At 45.5% G+C, this 24722-nt stretch overlaps 1 protein-coding gene across 3 annotated transcripts in view; it reads left to right on the forward strand.

Moving 5' to 3' along the window:
* MYH10 (myosin heavy chain 10) overlaps positions 1-24722 on the forward strand; it is a 124747-nt gene that overhangs the window by 64766 nt on the left and 35259 nt on the right. For 2 of the 3 annotated variants that reach the window (XM_056550218.1, XM_056550217.1), the window contains exons 4-8: positions 13664-13691; positions 17591-17693; positions 18337-18366; positions 19462-19479; positions 21410-21502. In XM_056550218.1, coding sequence (XP_056406193.1) covers positions 13664-13691; positions 17591-17693; positions 18337-18366; positions 19462-19479; positions 21410-21502 — 272 coding nt within the window. The remainder of the gene's footprint in view (positions 1-13663; positions 13692-17590; positions 17694-18336; positions 18367-19461; positions 19480-21409; positions 21503-24722) is intronic. The other variant, XM_056550219.1, reaches the window with a different exon arrangement.

Consider the following 24722-nt stretch of genomic DNA (forward strand, 5'->3'; position numbering starts at 1 on the left):
ATGGTTTATTTTTAGGGCACCCAGCTCCAGCCGTACGGAGCACAGTCGTGTTTATGTATCGCTTCTCGCTTTGTAATGAGCTGCTCTAAACCACAGGAATGCAGGTCTCCGAGGGATTACTCAGGCCGTCCCCATCGGAGACCCCGTTTTTTTCACGAATGGCATTTTTGGCACTTTTTATTTGGCTATCATTGTAACATAGGGGGAATGTAAAAGCAGAACTTTGGCATCAGCGCCGACCTTCTGTCGCAGCCGCGCACAACCTGTACTTGGCAAAGCCATTGGTTGCTTTAGACTCACTCGTATAGAAATTTGGTCATACTACGGTTTATATTTTTGGATTTTAATTGCACTTGGATCCTGTCATTTTTAAGGCCGGGGGTTGAGCTGTGGTCTCTGGTTCCCATGCTGGTTAGAGACTATGGCTGCACGATTTCGGGAAAATGTGCAATTGCGATTATAGAGGTAAATATTGCAATTTCGAAATGTGATTGCTATATATTAAACAAACGGTGAAATCCCCCAATTTCCTGTCCAATCCCCCACATTTCATTTCTATCTCCCAATTGCACATTCCCTCCCCATTTCATGTTCATCCCCAATTTCACATTCCCCTTATTTTATGTCTATCCTCCCATTTCTTGTCCACACCCCCTATTTCACATCCTTCCATTTAAAGGGGTACTCCGGTGGAACACTTTTTTTTTTTTTTTTTTTTGTAAGTCAACTGGTGCCAGAAAGTTAAACAGATTTGTAAATTACTTCTATTAAAAAATCTTAATCCTTCCAGTACTTATTAGCTGCTGAATACTACAAAGGAAATTCTTTTCTTTTTGGAACACAGTGCTCTCTGCTGACATCACGACCACAGTGCTCTCTGCTGACATATCTGTCCTTTTTAAGAACTTTCCAGAGTAGGAGAAAATCCCCATAGGAAACATATGCTGCTCTGGACAGTTCCTAAAATGGACAGAGATGTCAGCAGAGAGCACTGTGCTCGTGATGTCAGCAAAGAGCACTGTGTTCCAAAAAGAAAAGAATTTCCTCTGTAGTATTCAGCAGCTAATAAGTACTGGAAGGATTAAGATTTTTTTAATAGAAGTAATTTACAAATTTGTTTATCTTTCTGGCACCAGTTGATTTAAAAAAATAAGTTTTCCACCAAAGTACCCCTTTAATGTTAATCCTCCATTGTGAAATCTCTATAGATATCTCTATATCTATTTCATGTCCACATCCCAATGTCATATCCCCTATAACACCACCCGCCCCCCCCCCCCCCCAATTTATGTTGTGATGGGGCACGTGGGAAACATAACAAACCCTGATGCACACCTAGCCCCGATCCCCTGTAGGTCTGCCGCAGATCCCATTCTTCTCCATGCAGTCCGGTATCTTACGGGACTTACAGGACCTTCCTGCTCAGCCAGTCACTGGCCTGACACATGAAAAGAGAGAGCAAAGGCGCTTCCTGTGAAGTATCGCTAGCAACAAGGATCACGGGGAGGGGAAGGGTAAATCACAGCTTACCAATATGGGTTGTGTACCCGCATACACAACGATGGTAAATATATAGAGGGAATACAAGCCCGTCTGCAGCCTTCCTGGAGTAGTGTCATCAAATAGAGCAGGACTTCATGGGTACAGGATTCACGGTGCTGACCAGGACAAGGAATCGTGGGACTAGAGGTATTACACCAACTGGTTTATTGACAACAATGCAACGCGTTTCGCTGCGCATGCGCAGCGAAACGCGTTGCATTGTTGTCAATAAACCAGTTGGTGGATTACCTCTGGTCCCGTAATTCCTTGTTCTGGTCAGCACCGTGAATCCTGTACCATGCGCAGCGAAACGCGTTGCATTGTTGTCAATAAGCCAGTTGGTGGATTACCTCTACTCCCGCGATTCCTTGTCAGCACAGTGAATCCTGTACCATGCACAGCGAAACGCGTTGGATGGTGGTGTCAATAAACCAGTTGGTGGATTACCTCTGGTCCCGTGATTCCTTGTCAGCACAGTGAATCCTGTACCCATGAAGTCCTGCTCTATTGGCCTGACGCATGACAACGATGCGGCCACTGATGGGCTGAGCAGGGAAGGTCCTGGAACCAGCTGGTGGAGCTCAGAGAAGATACCTGGACCGAATGGAGGAGAACGAGATCTGCGGCAGACCTATGGGGACCTATGAGCATCAGGTTTTTGTGCTTCCTCTGTGCAACTATTACGACAGTGTTTCCCAACTAGGTTACCACAAGTCCTATGTCTTTACATTGTTCTCCAAGCCCGGGAAGCTCTCATCTATTGTCCTACCCAAGGTGAGAAGATGCATCTTGTGCAGGTAAGGCTAGGCTCATGTCCGACCCGTTAAAGGGGTACTCCGGTGGAAAACATATATATATATTAAATCAACTGGTGGCAGAAAGTTAAGCAGATGTGTAAATTACTTCTTTTTAAGTCTTAATCCTTCCAGTACTTATCAGCTGCTGTATGCTCCAGAGGAAGCTGTGTGGTTCTTTCCAGTCTGACCACAGTGCTCTCTGCTGACACCTCTGTACATCTCGTGAAGTGTTCAGAGCAGGATAGGTTTGCTCCTACTCTGGACAGTTCCTCACATGGACAGAGGTGTCAGCAGAGAGCACTGTGATCAGACTGGAAAGAACCACACAGCTTCCTCTGGAGCATACAGCAGCTGATAAGTACTGGAAGGATTAAGATTTTGAAATAGCTATATGAAATAAATTTGCAAATCTGTTTAACTTTCTGAAGCAAGTTGATTTGAAACATTTGTTTTACACTTGTTTCCACCTGAGTTCCTCTTTAAGGGCTCGATCTGCTCTATTTTGAGCAGATCGGACCCTGAAACAGGTGGGATGCAAATGGCTACCGCCAGGTCCCAACGACCCCCATTTACTTGCATGGGGTCTGTCAGTGACTTGGTACTTTTACAGGATTTTAGAGGAGAAAAAAAAGAGCTTGCACAATTTTTTTTCTCCGCTAAACTCCCATTATTCTTGCTGGATTGCCGACTGAACCGCGATCCCTCGGCCACGCTTGGGTTAAAGACAATTACACTAACTGCATTCATATGACTGACGTGTGCCTGATGTTTTCTGCAACAGGTGCAGAACAAAGATTCCTGGATGCCGGGACACCAGATATCTAACACAGGAACCATGGCTGTCATCCCCTCCATACATTACTTATGTATACTGCATTACCTTACTAACTGCCCTGCTGTCTGTATACACTCGCTTCTCCCTTGCAGCACTCTGTTTCCATATGTCGGAGCATAAGCGAAGGTCACTTGTAACGTATACTGTAGGAAAACAGGTGCGAACAAATAAGAAAAAGACGCCCGTAGCAACCGAAAGCTGGCCATGTACATTGTGTCATCCAAACCTGCCAAAAATCCAACGCAGTGTTTTCCAACCAGTGTGCCTCCAGCTGTTGCAAAGCTACAACTCGTCATCGAATGTGTATTGTGAAAACAGTCATCTAATGAAGAACCCAGTCTGTGGAGTAATTTTGGGTCACTCGTGATGGGGTTGCCAGCCCTCAGCTCCCCACCAGGCCAATTTGGGGTGGCAGGGGAGGTGGTTCCCTTTGTAAACCATTGGCCGCACCTGCTGCAGATGTCTGTCTACCATTATGGGTGGGGGTTCCTTGCCCATATTCTATATGTCAGTGTTTCCCAACCAGTGTGCCTCCAGCTGTTGCAAAACTACAACTCCCAGCATTCCCGGACAGCCACTGAGAGGGAGAATATTGTCTATGTCAGAGAGGAGAAGGCTGAACAAGTACCTCTTTGCGATACACTTATCTCTCTCTCTGTTGCAAAACTACAACTCTCAGCGTGGCCAGGCAGCCACTGAGAGGGAGAGGGAAAATATTGTCTATGTCCGAGAGGAGAAGGCTGAACAAGTACCTCTCTGCGATACACTTATCTCTATCTCTGTTGCAAAACTACAACTCTCAGCGTGCCTGAACAGCCTTCGGCTGTCCGGGCATGCTGGGATTTGTAGTTTTGCAACAGCTGGAGGCACCCTGGTTGTGAACCACTGGTAAAAATCATCAGCCCTTTATTTGATGTGTTGTGCTGTGATTGGTCAGAGAAGTAAGGGAGGAATTATTGGTTTGTGTACTTCTGACAAACAGCTTAGCACTGGTGTTGTATGCTGGAAGTTGTAGTTTTGCAACAGCTGGAGGCACATTGGTTGGAAAACACTTCACTAGCATGCTCATTTTAGGAGATTGTCCATGTGCTTGCAATAAAGAGAGGTTGCTTATCTAAAGTACGAACAAAAGGATTGTGGTTGAAAAGGTTGTAATTCAGTATGCCCCGTGCGCCTTTAGGTCTTGGTTACCAGAGTATCGTCCAGCACCAGGCTTGTAGTAAAAATTGTAGAACTTTTTTGGGTCATAGACGAAACATACACAGCCGACGCGTTTTGTACCTACGCTTGGTCCTTAGTTATGGCATACCTGGCATAGGTCTTAGGGCAACTCGTAGGCTTGTGACATGAAACTAGGGCAACTCCTAGGCTTGAGACATGAAACTCGATGTAACCGGAGATGCATGACCTTGTCCCCTCTCCATAGAAGTCAATGGAAGTGTCCTTGAATGTAACAGTTGCAATGCAAACTGTAGCAGGTCCCCCCCCTCCCCCCCCCCCCCCCCCCCCCCCCCCCCCACCATGTGCCACTTAAAATACTGATGTCTTTCTATGTTGTAGGGATAGTGGTCCCCTGCCCCAAAGGTACATTCGTGGTATTGATGTGTTTGGGTGTACAGAAGTTGCTCACTAATGCCCACACATGAATATGGTGTCATGGTCCTAAACGTACTGGTGACCAGGGCTCAAATCCGGCAAGAATGCATCATGGGAAGGGAGTTGCTGCACTTATTCCACAGCAGGGACACTGTTACCATTAGCAGGAGACCTGCAGGACCAGCCCTTGAGTGGTAATCTTGGGTGAGTCCCCCCGGATATTCACCATGCTGGTGACCATGACCAGTGCTTCTCATGGTGACCCTGGCAGATGGCTTCATTTCAGCGTCTGTATCATACTCCTCTCCTTACCTTTCATGGTCGTCATCCATGAAGTAGTGACTCCTGTGGTAATCCGGTCACCATGACTAGACGAGGTAATAATAGTGCCAGCTTTGGTGTTATTCGGGGTCTGGTGACCAATCTAGATTCCTGAGTTAAGTTCAATCAGGGATTCCTTGTTCTTAAAAAGTAACATCATCTATAATTATAGGATCAGGGACCTCTGCAGTGTGACCTCACAAAGGACCTTGAGGGATTGCTCAGCATGGGGGACACTTTCATTAACAGCGCCACACCTGTCCAAGCTTTGGTCTGGTATTGCTTCTCCATTGAGTGGATGTGGTTGAGCTGCAGTACCATAAACATCTTGTGGGCAGAGGTGGCGCTATTAATTAATTAATTAAATTTTTTTTTTTTTAAAGAAGAAAGCATCCTTTTTTGGTTTTCTAAATGATCAGAAGTCAAGTGTCAAAGAGGCGGTGCTAAGTGGCAGGAAGCACACCTCCTCCCCCACCCATCCTTGCCTTGCTTGATTTACATACAGGACTCGTCTTTCATAACTTTAATATAACTATATTAATAACTATGAGGTCATGTGATTATGGGAGTTAAGTAATAATGGGAATATATCTCTCTAGATCAGTGTTTCCCAACCAGCGTGCCTCCAGCGGTTGCAAAACTACAACTCCCAGCATGGAGGCCCACTGGTTGGGAAACACTGCTATAAATCATGCTCAGAGAATGCATGTCTACTCGCTCCCCCACCCCTCTATGCTTTTGGTTGTATGTCAATCGATCAAGCCAAAGAAGGGTGGGGGAGGAGAAGGCTTGTATGCTGTGGTTTAGACACTATAGTTCTATAGGTTTATAGTTAACATTGCTTCTTTTTATTTTTATTTTTTTCAACTGTTTTGTTTAGTGTTTCTATCTGACTCCCATGATGCCTCACTTCCTATCTTTCCTTTCAAGTTCGTCCTGCTCAGAATGCCTCTACCATGTTGCCATATCCTTGGGTCTGTGCATTCACACAATATTAGAGAAGCTATTGGGTTGACTTTGGGTCCGGGGCAGGTGGGCAGATTGTTATGCGGGGTTGCACTTTAATGACTCAGGTTCCTCGGTGCACTCTTATGTGCTGCACCCTGTGAGGAGCCGCAGAGCTCAGGAATCTCTCTGGGAACAGCTGCAGGAAGTTACGGGATTGTTTAGAGACAACTGTCCTGCTGCGGCTTTTATGTGCGGAGTTCTTAATAGAGAAGTGATTTACTGGAGTGTGCAGACACCGATCATCCGCTTGTTAGTATATAATGGCTTTATTATAGAGGTATGGCTGCCGTGACATGTTCCAGATGTAAGAGGCTGAATCATACAGGAGCCTGTCTTCTAGCCGAGTTATTCTTGTCTGGTTTAGCAGTGAGGGGTTAATTCATAGACTGTAGAGATAGAAAGGGTCTTTAGCATTAAAACGTCTTTGAATAATATATTCTAGTTCAATTATGTATACACATTACTTATCCTGTACTGATCCAGAGCTGTACTCACTATTCTGCTGGTGAGATCACTGTGTACATACATTACATTATTTATCCTGTACTGATCCAGAGCTGTACTCACTATTCTGCTGGTGAGGTCACTGTGTACATAAATTACATTACTTATCCTGTACTGATCCTGAGTTATATCCTGTATTATACTCCAGAGCTGTACTCACTATTCTGCTGGTGAGGTCACTGTGTACATACATTACATTACTTATCCTGTACTGATCCTGAGTTATATCCTGTATTATACTCCAGAGCTGTACTCACTATTCTGCTGGTGAGATCACTGTGTACATACATTACATTACTTATCCTGTACTGATCCTGAGTTATATCCTGTATTATACTCCAGAGCTGTACTCACTATTCTGCTGGTGAGATCACTGTGTACATACATTACATTACTTATCCTGTACTGATCCTCAGTTATATCCTGTATTATACTCCAGAGCTGTACTCACTATTCTGCTGGTGAGATCACTGTGTACATACATTACATTACTTATCCTCTACTGATCCTGAGTTATATCCTGTATTATACCCCAGAGCTGTACTCACTATTCTGCTGGTGAGATCACTGTACATACATTACATTACTTATCCTGTACTGATCCTCAGTTATATCCTGTATTATACTCCAGAGCTGTACTCACTATTCTGCTGGTGAGATCACTGTGTACATACATTACATTACTTATCATGTACTGATCCTGAGTTATATCCTGTATTATACTCCAGAGCTGTACTCACTATTCTGCTGGTGAGATCACTGTGTACATACATTACATTACTTATCCTGTACTGAACCTGAGTACATCCTGTATTATATACTCCAGAGTTGTACTCGCTATTCTGCTGGCCTCATCTATCTCATATCTAGTTGGTGTATATTCATCTTGTACCGTGCGGCGCTCTGAGTATTAGATAAGCCGCGGCGGATCACACCTGAGGTGTTGCGTCCTCGTGTTTTTCTCCTGCGCTGGAATCAGATCAGTGATCTTTGTTCTCATTGACCTGCGCTCTTATTGTTGTTGGATTGTAGAGTTTCCTCCCTGTCCAGGAATCCCATAGTACGGTCCTTGCTGTAATGTGTTCTTCTTGTTCCCTTCACCACATGTCTAAATAATAATACGTGGAATGCTCACTTTCCCAGATTCCTGACATACAATTTCTTTTCAGTAAGGTAAATATGATACTATATTGCAGTGTTTCCCAACCAGGGTGCCTCCAGCTTTTGCAAAACTGCAATTCCCAGCATGCCCGGACAGCCAATGGCTGTCCGGGCATGCTGGGAGTTGTAGTTTTGCAACAGCTGGAGGCAACCATGTTAGGCAACATTGCTAGATTTGACATTCAGTGACCTGGGAAAGCTATGTAAAATGAGTGTGTTGCCTGCCAGCTGTGGCATGTTGGGAGTTGTAGTTTTGCAACTGCTGGAGGCACCCATGTTAGGAAACATTGCTAGATTTGACATTCAGTGACCTGGGAAAGCTGTGTAAAATGCGTGTGTTGCCTGCCAGCTGTGGACGTGCAGATGCTGGGAGTTGTATAGTTTTGCAACAGCTGGAGGCACCCTGGTTGGGAAACACCGGTTTTATATATATAGGTGTGTATATGTGTGTGTGTGTATATATATATATAGATAGATAGATAGATAGATAGATAGATAGAGGTATGGCTGTCCGGCCATGCTGGGAGTTGTAGTTTTGAAACAGCTGGAGGCACCCTGGTTGGGAAACGCTGTGATATATAGTTATAGCTGTCCGGGCATGCTGGGAGTTGTAGTTTTGCAACAGCTGGAGGCACTCTGGTTGGGAAAAACTGGTTTTATATATATATATATATATATATATATATATATATATATAGAGGTATGGCTGTCAGGGCATGCTGGGAGTTGTAGTTTTGCAACAGCTGGAGGCACCTGGTTGAAAACACTGCTAGATTTGACATTCAGTGGCCTGGGAAAGCTGTGTAAAATGCGTGTGTTGCCTGCCAGCTGCGGACTTTAAGATCTTACGGGTTGGACGATGCCGTATCTATACTGACATGTGGGTCAGCGCAGGGACTTGTTTCCCGCCGCCTGTGACAGATGCTGCCGGCTGGTACGGGGAACGTTTAGCCATGTCTGGGCTGCCCGGGAGCGCACCCGCGGCCCCATCCCTCACCAGTCTGTCTGGTGTCCGCCAGGGTCTAGTAGTTGATGACAGATGTCGCACACAGGCAGATATAGGATGCTTATCACTCAAATCTGTAAGTGGGTGCGATGCTCTGCAGCTCTTAAAGGGGAAGCGACATGCCTAGCTTCACATGTCATGAGAAACAACCTGCGTACAGCTCTACAGACTATGCTGGCAACACTTATTAACGCCCGAGTGCTGCTGGGGTCCTATGTGCATTGCTGTTTTGGTGGGATTTATTTTTTACCAGGAATACAGCGCAGTGGGCGGGGTTAAAGCAATCCTTCATTATGGCGGTATATCCATATCTGCATGCCCCATGGCTTCACCGTTGAGCTCTTTCCGATTTTGTTAAGACATCGCTGCTGTCGTAAAGAAACAGCGCCGCTCTTGTCTTCAGTGTGTGTGTGGTACTGCAGCCTAGTTGCATTGTAGTAAATGGAATTGTGCACGCCCACTTGTGTGTGTGGGATTTTTTCATTGCCACGTAAGAGGAGATGAAGCAGCTGCAGCCTCACCGCCCTGGAATTCAGGATGGCACAGCTGCCCACCTCCTTCTTCCCGAGAGAAGATATATATATATATATATATATATATATATATGTATATGTATTCGGCATTGACAACTGCACTAAATTGGGTTTGTGCAGTGGTCTCCAAACTGTGGCCCTCCAGCAGTTGCAAAACTACAACTCCCAGCATGCCCGGACAGCCAACGGCTGTCCGGACATGCTGGAAGTTGTAGTTTTACAACAGCTGGAGGCACCCTGGTTGGGAAACACCAGTTATATATAGATATGGCTGTCCGGGCATGCTGGAAGTTGTAGTTTTACAACAGCTGGAGGCTCCCTGGTTGGGGAACACCAGTTATATAGGTATGGCTGTCCGGGCATGCTGGGAGTTGTAGTTTTGCAACAGCTGGAGGCACCCTGGTTGGGAAACACCGGTTATATATAGGTATGGCTGTCCGGGCATCCTGGGAGTTGTAGTTTTGCAACAGCTGGAGGCACCCTGGTTGGGAAACACCGGTTATATATAGGTATGGCTGTCTGGGCATGCTGGGAGTTGTAGTTTTGCAACAGCTGGAGGCATCCTGATAGGGAAACACCGGTTATATATAGGTATGGCTGTCCGGGCATGCTGGGAGTTGTAGTTTTGCAACAGCAGGAGGCACCCTGGTTGGGAAACACTGGTTATATATAGGTATGGCTGTGCAGGTGGGAGTTGTAGTTTTTCAGCAGCTGGAGGCACCCTGGTTGTGAAACACCGGTTATATATTGATATGGCTGTCCGGGCATGCTGGGAGTTGTAGTTTTGCAACAGCTGGATGCACCCTGGTTGTGAAACACCAGTTATATATAAATATGGCCGTCCAGCTATGCTGGGAGTTGCAGTTTTAAAACAGCTGGAGGCACCCTGGTTGGGAAACACTGGTTATATATAGGTATGGCTGTGCAGGTGGGAGTTGTAGTTTTGCAACAGCTGGAGGCACCCTGGTTGGGGAACACCGGTTATATAAAGGTATGGCTGTCCGGGCATGCTGGGAGTTGCAGTTTTAAAACAGCTGGAGGCACCCTGGTTGGGAAACACCGGTTATATATAGGTATGGCTGTGTGGGCATGCTGGTACTTGTAGTTTTTCAGCAGTCTAGTGTGCGCCCCTTTTGACTTGACATCACAGCTCCCATAGAGTTTGTCACCCAACACTACAATCTTGGCCTATGGCACGTCCGCTTGATCGTGGAGCTTCATAGGGGAGGCATTATTGCTACGTTAAGCCTCGTTCACACAGCGGAATTTCCACGCCGAATTCTGCACCAAAATGTCATTACAGCAGAGTCCCATTGTTTTGCACTGTGCACACGGCAAGAAACATTTGGCGCGGAAGTTCCACCCTCACGTGTCAAGTTTTTTTCCTCGGAAATGCATCGCAGTCTATGGAGAAGCCGCGTTTTCTGAGCGGTCCTAGCGCCGCCGTGTGAACATAACCTTACATAAAAGCTGCGCAACCACCCCGTGTAGGTCTGTAATGGCGGCCATCATGGTGACTCGCTGTGTCCCTATCCCCGCAATGCTTTTCTAGGCTCCCGACTGGCAGCGTCCTCGGCCCCTGGCAAGATAAATCAGCAGCTGCTGGTGATCCTGGACGTATGCTTATAATAAGAAGTGTCTGTTTATAAGCCGGGCTCTGAGCGGGCGGCGGGGGGGTATATACAGTAGCGACGACATGACACAGACCGCGGAGATTAATGGCCGTATAAACCGTCCTCGGATACAGTTTCAGGTGTCTGGTAATGATGATGATAATAATAATAATAATGTGCGCTTAACAGCCGCCATTCATCATCCTCGCCGTGACAACAACATGGCAGACGTTCAGACGGAGGATATACTGATGGCACAGCGTACAGTATTGTATGCAATGTACATTATATATGAGTATTTCCCAACCAGGGTGCCTCCAGCTGTTGTAAAACTACAACTCCCAGCATGCCCGGACAGCCAAAGGCTGTCCGGGCATGCTGGGAGTTGTAGTTTTGCAACAGCTGGAGGCACCCTGGTTGGGAAACACCGGTTATTTATAGGTATGGCTGTCCGGGCATGCTGGGAGTTGTAGTTTTGCAACAGCTGGAGGCACCCTGGTTGGGAAACACCGGTTATATATAGGTATGGCTGTCCGGGCATGCTGGGAGTTGTAGTTTTGCAACAGCTGGAGGCACCCTGGTTGGGAAGCGCTGGTATATATAGGTATGGCTGTCCGGTCATGCTGGGAGTTGTAGTTTTGCAACAGCTGGAGGCACCCTGGTGTATATATAGGTATGGTTGTCTGGGCATGCTGGGAGTTATAGTTTTGCAACAGCTGGAGGCACCCTGGTTGGGAAACACCGGTTATATATAGGTATGGCAGTCCGGGCATGCTGGGAATTGTAGTTTTGCAACAGCTGGAGGCACCCTGGTTGGGAAACACTGGTTATATATAGGTATGGCAGTCCGGGCATGCTGGGAGTTGTAGTTTTGCAACAGCTGGAGGCACCCTGGTTGGGAAACACTGGTTATATATAGGTATGGCTGTGCAGGTGGGAGTTGTAGTTTTGCAACAGCTGGAGGCACCCTGGTTGGGAAACACCGGTTATATATAGGTATGGCTGTCCGGGCATGCTGGGAGTTGTAGTTTTGCAACAGCTGGAGGCACCCTGGTTGGGAAGCGCTGGTATATATAGGTATGGCTGTCCGGTCATGCTGGGAGTTGTAGTTTTGCAACAGCTGGAGGCACCCTGGTTGGGAAACACCGGTTATATATAGGTATGGCAGTCCGGGCATGCTGGGAATTGTAGTTTTGCAACAGCTGGAGGCACCCTGGTTGGGAAACACTGGTTATATATAGGTATGGGTGTCCGGGCATGCTGGGAGTTGTAGTTTTGCAACAGCTGGAGGCACCCTGGTTGGGAAACACCTGTTATATATAGGTATGGCTGTCCGGGCATGCTGGGAGTTGTAGTTTTGCAACAGCTGGAGGCACCCTGGTGTATATATAGGTATGGCTGCCTGGGCATGCTGGAAGTTGTAGTTTTGCAACAGCTGGAGGTACCTTGTTTTGATAACACTGGTACATATAGGTATTGGAGCTAGAATGTTAGTGTTACTTTGTGTTTGCTTCATGTAACAATGTATCCAACGCATTTCAGCAGCTGTAAAGGGGATCACCCACTCTAATGTAAATGAAGCCTTGTGGCTATATGAGAAATCCGGCAGTTTTCTAATCTACTTCAACATGTTTTATTTCCCAATATCTCTGCTTGCTGTCTGTGAATAAGAACTGTATTGCTTACATTGACTTAAGAACCGTACAGGTGTCAGCGCGGATTACAATAAATCCGACACCTCCACCTGCATTGGGGAGATGTGATCAGAATAAGGATGTTTCTATTCACTGACCGCAAGTAGAGATATTACATGTAATGTACAACGTTATGCTGTACAGTGATGAAAGGGCTTTTCTGGCTGTACAAAATGACTGCTTATGATGGGGCTATTTATTAAAGGGGTGTTCCCCAATCCTCAGGATAAGGAATACGTGTCTGATCTAGGAAGGGGGTCTTCAGAATAGGACTCCAAATCTCATAGCTGCAATGCTGCCCAGAGATTGGACCCCCCCACACACACCTCATGATCAGACACTTATCCCCAATACAGTGCTGGAATACCCCTTTAATATCCTATTGGAAGGACCATTGCATTCCAGCTTGTTCGCTGCATACCGGACATAGTGCCATACATTATTTAGTGGCTGTGCCTGGTATTGCACTTCAGTCCGAACCCCCTTCTGATCTGATAATGACTGTCTTCTAGAGCTGGAGAACCCCCTTTTTAACTGAACTTGTACCAGAAAGTTAAACAGTTTTTTGTAAATTACTTCTATTTCAAAATCTTAATCCTTCCAGTACTTATTAGCAGCTGTATGCTACAGAGGAAATTCTTTCCTTTTTGAGTTTCTTTTTTGTCTTGTCCACAGTACTCTCTGCTAACACCTCTGTCTGTGTCAGGAACTGTCCAAAGCAGCATAGGTTTACTATGTGGATTTTCTCCTGCCATGGACAGTTCCTGATAGGGTCATCAGGTGTCAGCAGAGAGCACTGTGGACAAGACAAAAAAGAAATTAAAAAAGAAAAGAATTTCCTCTGTAGCATACAGCTGCTAATAAGTACTGGAAGGACTAACATTTCTTAATAGAAGTAATTTACAAATCTGTTTAACTTTTGGCACCAGTTGATTAAAAAAAAATGCTTTCCCCCCGGAGTACCCCTTTAAAGCTTAATTAGCATAAAACCATTGTAAGTTCTAGTCATATACAAAATTTTAATATTTTTTTTAATTTCTTTTTGTCTTTCAGATCGTGAGGACCAATCAATTCTTTGCACGTAAGTAAATACAGGAGATCGGAGTTATTTACACGTTTTTCTGTCCTGTCCTGACACAATGGCTTTTCTTGGTGATTGGTTCCTATAAAGAAGCTGCCATGTCAATGTATATGGCCGAATGCTCCCGGTCACCCTCACCTTCCATCCCCTGATGCAGTGTTTCCAAACCAGAGTGCCTCCAGCTGTTGAAAAGCTACAACTCCCCGCATGGCTGGACAGCCAAAGGCTTATTATACACTTACCTCTATCTCTGTTGCAAAACTGCAACTCTCAGCATGTCCGGACAGCCACTGAGAGGGAGAATATAGTCTGTCAGAGAGGAGAAGGCTGAACAAGTACCTCTCTTCTATACACTGATCTCTATCTCTGTTGGAAAACTACAACTCTCAGCGTGCCCGGACAGCCAAAGGCTGTCCGGGCATGCGGGGAGTTGTAGTTTTACAACAGCTAGAGGCACCCTAGTTGGCAAACACTGCCCTGATGGGTCAATAAGACATGACAGAAGTTAATTTTATGCTGGAATTCCCATTTAATGGGGTACTCTGCTGGAAAACATTTTCTTTTAAAAGAAAGTTAAACATATTTGTAAATTATGTCTATTAAAAAAATCTTAATCCTTCCAGTACTTATCGTCTGCTGTATGCTCCACAGGAAGTTCTTTTCTTTTTGAATTTCCTTTATGTCTTGACCACAGTGCTCTCTGCTGACACCTGTCCATTTTAGGAACTGTCCAGAGTAGGAGAAAATCCCCATAGAAAACCTATTCTGCTCTGGACAGTTCCTAAAATGGACAAAGATGTCAGCAGAGAGCACTGTGGACAAGACATAAGGGAAATTAAAAAAGAAAAGAACTTCCTGTGGAGCATACAGCAGCTGATAAGTACTGGAAGGGTTAAGATTTTTTAATAGAAGTAATTTTCAAATCTTTTTAACTTTCTGGCACCAGTTGATTTAAAAAAAAAAAAAAATGTTTTCCAGTGGAGTACCCCTTTAAGCGTGGCAGCACCCCGCCCGGCGTTGCTTCTGTCAGCTGACACTTTTACATTGTTGAACTAATGGAGGATTTTCCCTTTACTGTATGACGGACACCGCACGGCAGACACAGCGCTCATTTGTCATCACTACAAGTAACCTTTTGTTTAACTCCTAGACTTTTATAGTCCGTATGTTTCCTGCAAGTGCTGAGGGTTTTATGGCTTTTTTTGCCTGTAATTTGTTGGTCAAAACCCACCATACAATCTCACAAACTTGGGGTCTTTAGTTGGGTCTGTTGTATTATGAATCATCTTATGGGGGTCACCAGGAAAATCTAACTACCCATTATATTGTAGAAGCTCAGCTAAGACCAGTCAGGAGTATTATACAGGGTCAGTACAGGATAAGTAATGTAATGTATGTACACAGTGACCTCACCAGCAGAATAGTGAGTACAGCTCTGGAGTATAATACAGGATATAACTCAGGATCAGTACAGGATAAGTAATGGAATGTATGTACACAGTGACCCCACCAGCAGAATAGTGAGTACAGCTCTGGGGTATAATACAGGATATAACTCAGGATCAGTACAGGATAAGTAATGTAATGTATGTATACAGTGACCCCAATAGCAGAATATTGAGTACAGCTCTGGAGTATAACTCAGGATCAGTACAGAATAAGTAATGTAATGTATGTACACAGTGACCTCACCAGCAGAATAATGAGTACAGCTCTGGAGTATAATACAGGATATAACTCAGGATCAGTACAGGATAAGTAATGTATGTACACAGTGACCCCACCAGCAGAATAGTGAGTACAGCTCTGGAGTATAATACAGGATATAACTCAGGATCAGTACAGGATAAGTAATGTAATGTATGTATACAGTGACCCCAATAGCAGAATATTGAGCACAGCTCTGGAGTATAACTCAGGATCAGTACAGAATAAGTAATGTAATGTATGTACACAGTGACCTCACCAGCAGAATAATGAGTACAGCTCTGGGGTATAATACAGGATATAACTGAGGATCAGTACAGGATAAGTAATGTAATGTATGTACACAATGACCCCACCAGCAGAATAGTGAGTACAGCTCTGGAGTTTAATACAGGATATAACTCAGGATCAGTACAGGATAAGTAATGTAATGTATGTACACAGTGACCTCACCAGCAGAATAATGAGTACAGCTCTGGGGTATAATACAGGATATAACTGAGGATCAGTACAGGATAAGTAATGTAATGCAGGAACCTCTGTGCAGCATCATGTCAGTGCCCAGTGTCTGTCTGCTCCGGCGAGCCCTCTGTCCTGACAGGATACAGCAGATGTGTACCAAGCAATGCTCTGTATTTCATACACATTCCAGCCCATTTAGGTGTCACATTTGCAGCTGCCTAGATCAGTGTTTCCCAACCAGAGTGCCTCCAGCTGTTGCAAAACTATAACTCCCAGCATGCCCGGACAGCCGAAGGCGGTCCTGGCATGCTGGGAGTTGTAGTTTTGGAACAGCTGGAAGCGCCCTGGATGGGAAACACTGGCCTAGATTAAGGCTTTAACCCTTTTGCTGCTAATGGAAATAATCCCCATCCCCCTCCTCCCCCCTTCCCTCCTGGAATAACTCACAATCCTGTATCCAGCAGAACATATTCTGTTTCATCCTGAAATCCCCAGAATGACTATAATTTTATTCATCGTCCCTTTTTTGGCAAGATTCTCCCTCTGATTGATGACTGGACCATTGGCGCTCACATTTTCTGCCTTTTTTTTTTTTTGTACCAAGAAGACAGACTTAAGCTCTTGCACCCAAGTTTAGCCATAAAAGGAAGATAGCCAGATGGGCACGGTAAACGTGCGCCAGAGATGTCGGCTGGTAAATTTATGTGGCAAGAACGGCAAAAAATACCAGTCGTATTGTTAATGTCTTGGCCGGCGGCTGCAGCTTCTTTACGCTGTGGGCGCAGGGGGAGAAGGTCACCACAATACAGCCAGATTGTGCCCATCCTGATTGGCATCGGGTATGATACTTCATTTTATACTCCAGTCACATCCAGAGCAGCAGTAAAGGGGTATTCCGCCCCTAGTCATCGTCTGGTGCAGCGCTGGAGGCTCGTGACATCACAGCCACGCCTCCTTAATGCAAGTCTATAACAAGTCTACAGCCGTCACGCCTCCTCCCATAGACTTGCATTGAGGGGGCGTGGCCGTGATGTCATGAGTGGGGCGTTACCGTTACATCCCGAGCCTCTGCCCCACATCGCCAGTCATCCGGCACGGAGCAAAGTTCGCTCCGTGCATCGGATGTCTGGGGTGCTGCAGCCGAGGGACCCCCGCGATCAGACATCTTTCCCCCTATCCTTTTGCTACAGGCTTCCCAACACAATTAAAGGGGTACTCCAATGGAAAACTTTTTTTAAAATCAACTGGTGCCAGAATGTTAAACAGATTTGTAAATCACTTCTATTAAAAAATCTTAATCCTTCCAGTACTTATTAGCTGCTGAATACTACAGTGGAAATTCTTTTCTTTTTGGAACACAGAGCTCTCTGCTGACATCATGACCACAGTGCTCTCTGCTGACATCTCTGTCCATTTTAGGAACTGTCCAGAGCAGCATATGTTTGCTATGGGGATTTTCTCCTACTCTGGACAGTTCTTAAAATGGACAGAGATGTCAGCAGAGAGCACTGTGCTCGTGATTCAGCAGAGAACTCTGTGTTCCAAAAAGAAAATAATTTCCTCAGTAGTATTTAGCAGCTAATATGTACTGGAAGGTTTAAGATTTTTTTCATAGAAGTAATTTACAAATCTGTTTTAACTTTCTGGCACCAGTTGCTAAAAAATTTAATTTTTCTGTGATGGGTTTTTTGGGTCTTTGGGTAATATGGGATTTGTTTCTGTTTTCTTAGAGGTGAATCCGGAGCTGGGAAGACGGAGAACACCAAGAAAGTCATCCAGTACTTGGCTCATGTTGCGTCTTCACACAAGGGAAAGAAGGACCATACGATTCCTGTGAGTTGTTCCTCCCATTATTGTGTGGTGGTCTTCACACTTACCCCTCAGATACAGTCCTACACCCTTCGGGATGTCCCATCAGCTCTACATCTATGGGCCAGTGCTGTGCCCTGTGCTGGTGCTGCTCCATTGGGTACAGCCGACCATGGGTGTAAGATTTGGTCTTACTATTGATGTGTCTATGAGAAAAACCCAACTATCTCCTGAAAACCAAGACCCCCGGATGCCGAATTGTACTTTGGCTGAAAATGTTTTTCTTGTCAACTTGCTCAGACAGTTTGGGAACCATTCATTTGTGTAAGCACACCATGAGGGGAGGTGTTACACCATATTGATAAAGGGGGCTTGGGGAAGTCAACCATTGCAGTGAAGGACCTCTGGTGAGTAGAACTTTTTGGGTTAGGTGTCAAGCCCCTCCAACAAACATGGAACATGTTGGGATTAGTTTATGTAGTTGTCACCTTGTGGCACTATAGTTCCTCCTTGCTCAGTGGTTGGCGATGCCCATGTAAATTCCATGGTGCCCTGTCTAATGAGACACATACCATTAAAGCTGTGTATGGGGAGGGGGTTCAGCACACGGCCTGTGAAGAGTTAACTGCCTCCTTACTAACTTGTGTTTATTTGTTTGCCATAACAGACGGAATCCCCTAAACCCATCAAACATCAGGCAAGTGGATTTCCTCCTCCTACCTCATACTTTTGTAGCTCACTACCATCACGGTGCCGGCAGCCATTGTGGTGGCAGCCATTTTTGTTGGTTTAGCCCACACATTGGCCACCTGCATCGTGAGCAGATCCTCCTTCCACTCCTGTTTCTCTTTACCCATAAAGACATATTCAGCTCCATGTATCTCACTTATAGTCCCATTAATGACGTAACCATTCCCGTTCCTGGTGCTCACATCATCCTAACACTTTGGTGTGCCCCAGGTGTTGGCCAAGTCAGTTCCATCTCCATAGACTTTTATGTGAGACTGGAAAGAACCCAGTCTGTGGAGTCATTTTGGGTCACTCGTGAGGGGGTTACCAGCCCTCAGCTCCCCACCAGGCCAGTTTGGGGGTGGCAGGGGAGAGGGTTCCCATTGTAAACCATTGGCCGCACCTGCTGCAGATGTCAGTCTACCATTTTGGGGTGGGGGAGGTTCCTTGCCCATATTCTATATGTCAGTGTTTCCCAACCAGTTTGCCTCCAGCTGTTGCAAAACTACAACTCCCAGCATGCCCGAACAGCCACTGAGAGGGAGAATATTGTCTGTCAGAGAGGAGAAGGCTGAACAAGTACCTCTCTGCGATACTTATCTCTATCTCTGTTGCAAAACTACAACTCTCAGCATGCCCGGACAGCCACTGAGATGGAGAGGGAGAATATCGTCTGTGTCAGAGAGGAGAAGGCTGAAAAAGTACCTCTCTGCTATACACTTATCTCTATCTCTGTTGCAAAATTACAACTCTCAACATGCCCGAACAGCCACTGAGAGGGAGAATATTGTCTGTCAGAGAGGAGAAGGCTGAACAAGTACCTCTCTGCTATACACTTATCTCTATCTCTGCTGCAAAACTACAACTCTCAGCGTGCCCGGACAGCCTTCGGCTGTCCGGGCATGCTGGGAGTTGTAGTTTTGCAACAGCTGGAGGCACCCTGGTTGGTAAACACTGCTTATATGTATTACTCTAATCCCTGTGTTGAATTTGGTGTGCTGCATAAACCATAACCATTAACGTATTTTTTTTTTCCCCCCACTGTCATTTTGTTAAACTACAGAGTGGATCCTTGTTGTATGTGAGTAGCATGTAGCTCTCCCTGACACTTACCCCGCACCCAATTTTAATTTCTCCTGCACTTTTCACTCCTTCTCCCCTACTCCCTCACACTCACCCCCATCCTGCCCGACCTCATACCCCGCTCTCATCTCACCTCCGTCCTCGCTCATTCTGCGCTCTGCATGACGCGCTCTGCCTGTCTCCTGTCTAACTTCATCTTGCTGCTCTATAATCTCCTTTCCCGCCTTTTTCTAACCAATTTTTCCCCCCCAGTTCGAAAAGCCTGAGGTTTAGGGTTTTGCTTGCTAAATGTACCATGACCCTTTCCCCCCTGCGTTTATATTGGTCTGTTCCTTGGTCGGGAATATTCTTAATGTGCACCTGTAATTGGTGAATGGTAAGAACAGACTCTGGTTGACGCCTGTCATGCGCTGTTTACAGCAGTCGTAAAGTGAGAGAGCATCAGAATCACATTGTGCAGCTTCATAGCTTTTTTTTCTAGGTATTATATCTCCTTACAGTAAGTGTCATTCTATATTGTTCTATCTTTGCTTTTACAGCATACTGGGAGTTGGAAAGTCACATGTTGGACAACACCATTTATATATAGAATTAATCTACATAAACAATGGAATCACTTTGCAAATGTGTTATTACTTATTCTGTAGTAGCCTGTATTATGCTCTAGACGCCACCAGCAGAATAGTGAGTACAGCTCTGGAGTATAATACAGGATATAACTCAGGATCAGTACAGGATAAGTAATGTGATGTATGTACACAGTGACCTCACCAGCAGAATAGTGAGTACAGCTCTGGAGTATAATACAGGATATAACTCAGGATCAGTACAGGATAAGTAATGTAATGTATGTACACATTGATCTCACCAGCAGAATAGTGAGTACAGCTCTGGAGTGTAATACAGGATATAACTCAGGATCAGTACAGGATAAGTAATGTAATGTATGTACACAGTGATCTCACCAGCAGAATAGTGAGTGCAGCTCTGGAGTATAATACAGGATATAACTCAGGATCATTACAGGATAAGTAATGTATGTACACAGTGACATCACCAGCAGAATAGAGAGTACAGCTCTGGAGTATAATACAGGATATAACTCAGGATCAGTACAGGATAAGTAATGTAATGTATGTACACAGTGACCTCACCAGCAGAATAGTGAGTACAGCACAGTTACACACCTGTTTATGTAGATTAATTCTGTATATCACCTGTAAATGTTGCACATTTTTAGTCTCATTCCTCCTTTCTTATTAGAGATTATTCTTATCCTCTCCCCCCTTGGATAATCGTCTTTCCCTGAGGTTTTCCTCGCACTTCTCCCCCTCAGTAATCGTTCTCTGCAGGTTTTTTCAGTGTCGTAAATAACTTACCCATAATTCCTATCACTAACCTGCCGATTTGATAAATGCTATTGTTGCCAACAAAGCCTCCGACCCTGGGGGAGTTGCTGGGGCGGGCAGGCAGAGAGCGGTACAAAATGGCCGATCTATTGTTCAGTAGTGACATTTTACATATACGTGATTTTCCCACGTGACGCCGCGCTTTGTTCTGCACTGAAGGTATTATAGTGGGGGGGAGGAACGTCACGGTTGGCGGCTGGTTAATCGTGACTGAAGTCTTGTATAGGGGAGGGGGTTGTGGAGCAGCCCTATAAATTATTAATCTGGGCAGCTGCTTCTGGGAAAGCTGGGTGCTATTCCAGCTCCTCATGGGTTGTGACTCAGCTTTCCCAGATTCCTTAATGTCAGTTTTGCCCTGAGATCTATGTTTACTGCCCTTCCTCTGCTTTTCTATAGGTCCCTCATCCCCCACATAAATTCCCAAGATGCTCTGCTGTGCGGCGGCCATCGCTGTATGGTGATACTTTTTTTTTTTTTTTATTGTTACAATTTTACTTTCTTTTTTTTTATTTTTTATAGGGTGAGTTAGAGCGACAGCTGCTACAAGCCAACCCCATATTAGAGTCTTTCGGGAACGCCAAGACGGTGAAGAACGACAACTCGTCCCGCTTTGTAAGTGATACATCAGGTCAGAGCCATCCATGTTATACTTATGTCTCCTTTATGGCTGGATTTACATAGGCCCAGTGTTTCCCAACCAGGGTGCCTCCAGCTGTTGCTAAACTACAACTCCCAGCATGCCCGAACAGCCGAAGGCTGTCCGGGCATGCTGGGAGTTGTAGTTTTGCAACAGCTGGAGGCACCCTGGTTGGAAAACACTTCACTAGCCTAATACAGATGTAATTTTAATTCACTCTAGCCAAGTGTTTCCCAAACAGGGTTCCTCCAGCTGTTGCAAAACTACATCTCCCAGCTTGCCTGCACAGCTTTTGGCTGTCTGGGCATGCTGGGAGTTGTAGTTTTTCAACAGCTGGGACACCCTGGTTGGGAAACTCTGCACTATCCTAATACAAACGTTATGTTAGGTCCCTATCAAAGCCACACACAACTTTCCCAGACCACTAAATGTCAAATTTTCCTCACAATATAGCAGTGTTTCCCCACCAGGGTGCCTCCAGCTGTTGCAAAACTGCAACTCCCAGCATGCCCTGACAGCCTTTGGCTGTCCGGACATGCTTGGAGTTGTAGTTTTTCAATGGCTGGAGGCACCCTGCTTGGGAAACGCTTCACTAGCCTTATACAGATGTAATTTTAGTTCACTCTAGCCCAGTGTTTGCCAAACAGGGTTCCTACAGCTGTTGCAAAACGACATCTCCCAGCATGCCCATAAAGCTTATGGCTGTCTGGGCATGCTGGGAGTTGTAGTTTTTCAACAGCTGGAGGCACTCTGGTTGGGAAAAACTACACTACCCTAATACAAATGTAATTATAGGTCCCTATCACAGCCACACACAGTTTGTTACACAACTTTCCCAGGCCAGGCATGCTGGGAGTTGAAGTTTTGCAACAGCTGGAGGCACCCTAGTTGGAAAACTCTTCACTAGCCTAATACAGCTGCAATTCTAGTTAACACTAATGCATTGTTTCCCAACCAGGGTTCCTCCAGCGGTTGCAAAACTACAACTCCCAGCATGCCCGGATGGACAAAAGCCCTCTAGGCATGCTGGGAGTTGTAGTTTTGCAATAGCTGTAGGCACCCTGGTGGGGAAACACTGCATTAGCCTAATACAAAATGCAATTTTAATTCCCTATTACAGCCACAAGATCTGAATTGACAGCTGGTGATACTCGCATTTTGAGCGTCACCAGCCTTCGGCTGTCCGGGCATGCTGGGAGTTGTAGTTTTGCAACAGCTGGAGGCACCCTGGTGGGGGAACACTGCTATATTGTGAGGAAAATTTGACATTCAGTGGTCTGGGAAAGTTATGTGTGGCTTTGATAGGGACCTAAAATTACGTTTGTATTAGGGTAGTGCAGAGTGTCCCAGCTTTTGAAAAACTACAACTCCCAGCATGCCCAGACAGCCAAAAGCTGTGCAGGCAAGCTGGGAGATGTAGTTTTGCAACAGCTGGAGGATCCCTCTTTGGGAAACACTCGGCTTGAGTGAACAAAAATTACATCTGTATTAGGCTAGTGCAGGGTTTCCCAACCAGGGTGCTTCCAGCTGTTGCAAAACTACAACTCCCAGCACGCATGCTGGGAGTTGTAGTTTTGCAACAGTTGTGGGCATCCTGGTTCAGCTCCGGCCCCTGCAGTGTAAAGCTCCTTGCTTCCAGTCTTAATGCCCGTCCAGTGTCTGGTTCCCTCGATGTAATCCGTCCGGCAGAGACTCCCATGTCCTGACGCCACCTGGTTACATGACAGCGCTGCCCGAAAGACAAGGCGCTCACCCAGCGGCTGCCCCCAGGGACACACAGCACATGTGCCTTCTCCATTTCACAAGGTCCCCAAGTGTCTGTATCAAGTTTCTGCATTTAAGAGTCCTCGGCTCTGCTACGTAGAAAAGCTTAGAGGAGCGGCTTCAGTCCGAGCTCATTGTTATACCTGCACCTGTAAATTCACTGCGTATCCTATTATTGCAAAACTACAACCCCCATCATGCCTTGACAGACAGAAAGCCACAGGTTGGGGAACACTGCTCAATACTATCTCCATTATTAAAGGGGAACTCCGGTGGAAAACTTTATTTTTTTTTATTTTAAATTTTTTTTTTTTTAATCAACTCAGATGTGTAAATTACTTCTATTAAAAAATCTTAATCCTTCCAGTACTTATTAGCTGCTGAATACTACAGAGGAAATTCTTTTCTTTTTGGAACACAGTGCTCTCTGCTGACATCTCTGTCCATTTTAGGAACTGTCCAGAGCAGCATATGTTTCCTATGGGGATTTCCTCCTACTCTGGACAGTTCCTAAAATGGACAGAGATGTCAGCAGAGAGCACTGTGCTCGTGATTCAGCAGAAAGCTCCGTATTCCAAAAAGAAAATAATTTCCTCTGTAGTATTCAGCAGCTAATAAGTACTGGAAGGATTAAGATTTTTGAATAGAAGTAATTTACAAATCTGAGTTGATTATTAAAAAAATAAAAAAAAAATAAAAAAATTTCCACCGGAGTACCCCGTTAACATTGGTTAAAGGAGTACTTTAACCTTAGACACTTATCCCCTATCTTCAGAATAGGGATAAGTGTCCGACCGCTGGGACCCCCATTATCCCAGACACCCCCCCCCCCCTCCATACAGCTTTATGGGAGATGTGGGGATACACGAACGCTACATCGCCGCCTCTCCCATAGAGATACTTGGAGGGGGGCGTGTCGGCCATGACGTCTTGCTGCGGCCAGAACTCCTCCTGTACGGGAGAGCCGCGGCAGAGCCAGGCCCTATACAGGAGATCGGGAGGGGGTGTCCCAGCACTCGGACCCCCCACGATCAGACAATTATCCGCTATCCTGTGGACAGGGGATAAGTGTCTGGAGCTGCAGATCTCCTTTAAGATCTCTGCTTTCTGTCGATGTTTTGATATATTATTGACTTGCATTTAGCAATGCTAAAATGAATTAGAATATTTCTTGTCTTTTTTACCGATAGGTCTTGACAGTGGTGGGAAATTTAAGGCACTAAGGAGGAAATTTATTGAGACCAATAATGTGTCTTAATTAGAAGTGCACTGGAGTATGATGTGCCGAATGTATTAAAGGGGAACTCCGGTTCTTAACTTCTTATCCCCTATCTGCAAGATAAGGCATAAGTGTCTGATCCCAGGGGGTCCGACTATTGGCACCCCCGTGACCTTCTGCCCAGCTTCCTGGCTCTCTTCATGCACGGAGCG

This window comes from Hyla sarda, chromosome 13, assembly GCF_029499605.1.
Source record: "Hyla sarda isolate aHylSar1 chromosome 13, aHylSar1.hap1, whole genome shotgun sequence".
In the NCBI taxonomy this organism is placed as follows: Eukaryota; Metazoa; Chordata; class Amphibia; order Anura; family Hylidae; genus Hyla; species Hyla sarda.